A 2,037-nucleotide genomic window follows, 5' to 3' on the forward strand; every position below is an offset into this window, starting at 1 on the left:
TGGCCAGACAAGCTGGCGCCAGGGTGAGAGCATTAAGGTATTTGAAGACTATTCTTCTCAGTTATGTGCCTCAAAAATATTCTTCTACAAGGGAACAAGCAGAATAAATGCTTCATAAAATCTCACTTGTAAATGATCGGGACAAGGATTTTCTTGAAGCAGAAGTTACACTGGAAGGAATAAATTACACAAGAAGAAATTAATATACTAAGAGAAGGGTTTGCACAAAGGAATAAGACTCCTGCTTTTGACAGTTTTGACTCCAGGAATTTGGAGTTTTAGAATGTAATGAACAGAAAGGACAGGCAGGCCTGTAATGATGAATCCCAACAGACTGCCTTGATATAGGCAGATAGACAGAGAATATTCTTGAAAACTTCTCACTATTATTTTTTGGTTATGACATGACATTCTGACTGTTTTTTAACACCCCTGGGTCTAGGCTTACTGATACTTTCAGGAAAGCAACTTCTTCACCATGATCTTCTGCAGTGCCTCCTTCACATCTTTATTCCTGAGGGTATAGATCAAGGGGTTTAATATAGGGGAGAGAATGTTGTTAGTCAGGGCAATCATCTTGTCCTTGTTAAGTGAGTAGCTGGAGATGGGCCGGACGTATGAAAAAAGGCAGCTGCCAAAGAAGAGCAAGACAACAGTGAGATGAGAAGCACAAGTAGAAAAGGCTTTCCTCATCCCAACTGAGGAGTTCATTTTCAGAATCCTCCAGATGATGTGAATGTAGGAAATCATGATGCACATGGCTGGCCCAAAGCCCATTACAGGGCTAGTGGCCAGCATTGCAATATTGCTGCCAGAGATGTCACCACAGGAGATAGCTACAAGTGGAGGGATATCACAGTAGAAATAGTTGATCTCATTGACACCACAAAAAGACAGGCGGAATGTGAAAATAATGTGCACAGTAGCATTGAGTGAACTTGTCAGCCAAGTACTTGACACTAGCTGGGTGCAGATTTTCTGATTCATGACCACATGGTAGCGGAGTGGGTTGCAGATGGCAACATAGCGATCATAAGCCATGGCAGCCAACAGGATTGTCTCAGTGCCAACGAAAAAAACAACGAAAAAGAGTTGCATCTTGCATCTTTCATTAGAGATGGTATTTCTTCCAGAGATTAGGTGTGCTATTATCTGAGGAATGGTGGTTGTAGTCTGGCAGATGTCCAGGAGGGAAAGGTTGCCCAGGAAGAAGTACATGGGGGTTTGAAGGCTTGGTTCCAAGGAGATCAGGAAGATGATCAGAAGATTCCCCATGAGTATAAAAAAATAGGTGATGAGCATAAATCCAAGGACGAGGAAACGCCATTCATTAATATTTGAAAATGCCAGAAGGATGAATTCTGATGGAGCGGTTGCATTACTGACATCCATCTTATTAGCATCACAGATTTATTTTTCTCTGTAGACCAAAAAACATAAATCATTGAAGGATATCAAAGAAAAACCATGACACAAAACTCTAGGAGCATTGAAAAAAGCATTTTAGTCATATACTTGATAACTAGCTTCATTTTTCAAAGTCTATATAAACCCATAAATTGTGCCCTCATTTTTAACATACATTTTACCAAATTAAATAGGCAAGTGGTCAGGACAAGTGGTGTTATAGTGAAAATATCTTATGGGAAGTGGGATGATTTCAGATAACTAATGAACAAATGAACACTCTTGCCTGAAGAGAGCCTCTGAACATACATTCAGAATGCTGAAGCAGCACATAAAATAAAATGCAATGCCAATATGTGGAAACATCAGAAAACTCCAAAAGTGATGTCAGTTCCGGTTTTATCATTATCTAGCTTGACAGAAATCACCTCTTCCTCATACCCCTGTTGTCCTGGGACTTCTAATGGGCCAAACCAAGATAAATGTGGTAGCCTGTTTCTCATTGGTTTCTCACTCCCAGAAATATCTGCAGGAAGCAGGTAGGAAGGGGCTGATCACAAACTGGCCCATAGTTCTGCAAAAAGCAGCTTGTGCTTCAGGAAGTATTGCAACAAATTTTGATGAATTTTT

At 40.3% G+C, this 2,037-nt stretch overlaps 1 protein-coding gene across 1 annotated transcript; it reads right to left on the reverse strand.

The window, feature by feature from the left end:
* Positions 1-456: 456 nt before the first annotated feature.
* Positions 457-1,392, reverse strand: LOC146341511 (olfactory receptor 5V1-like). The gene has a single exon (XM_084807503.1). The coding sequence runs from the start codon at positions 1,390-1,392 to the stop codon at positions 457-459; it is 936 nt and encodes a 311-aa protein (XP_084663629.1).
* Positions 1,393-2,037: the final 645 nt, after the last annotated feature.

This window comes from Heloderma suspectum, chromosome 6, assembly GCF_057233095.1.
Source record: "Heloderma suspectum isolate Gila_16-S chromosome 6, 16-S_ref, whole genome shotgun sequence".
NCBI lineage: Eukaryota > Metazoa > Chordata > Lepidosauria > Squamata > Helodermatidae > Heloderma > Heloderma suspectum.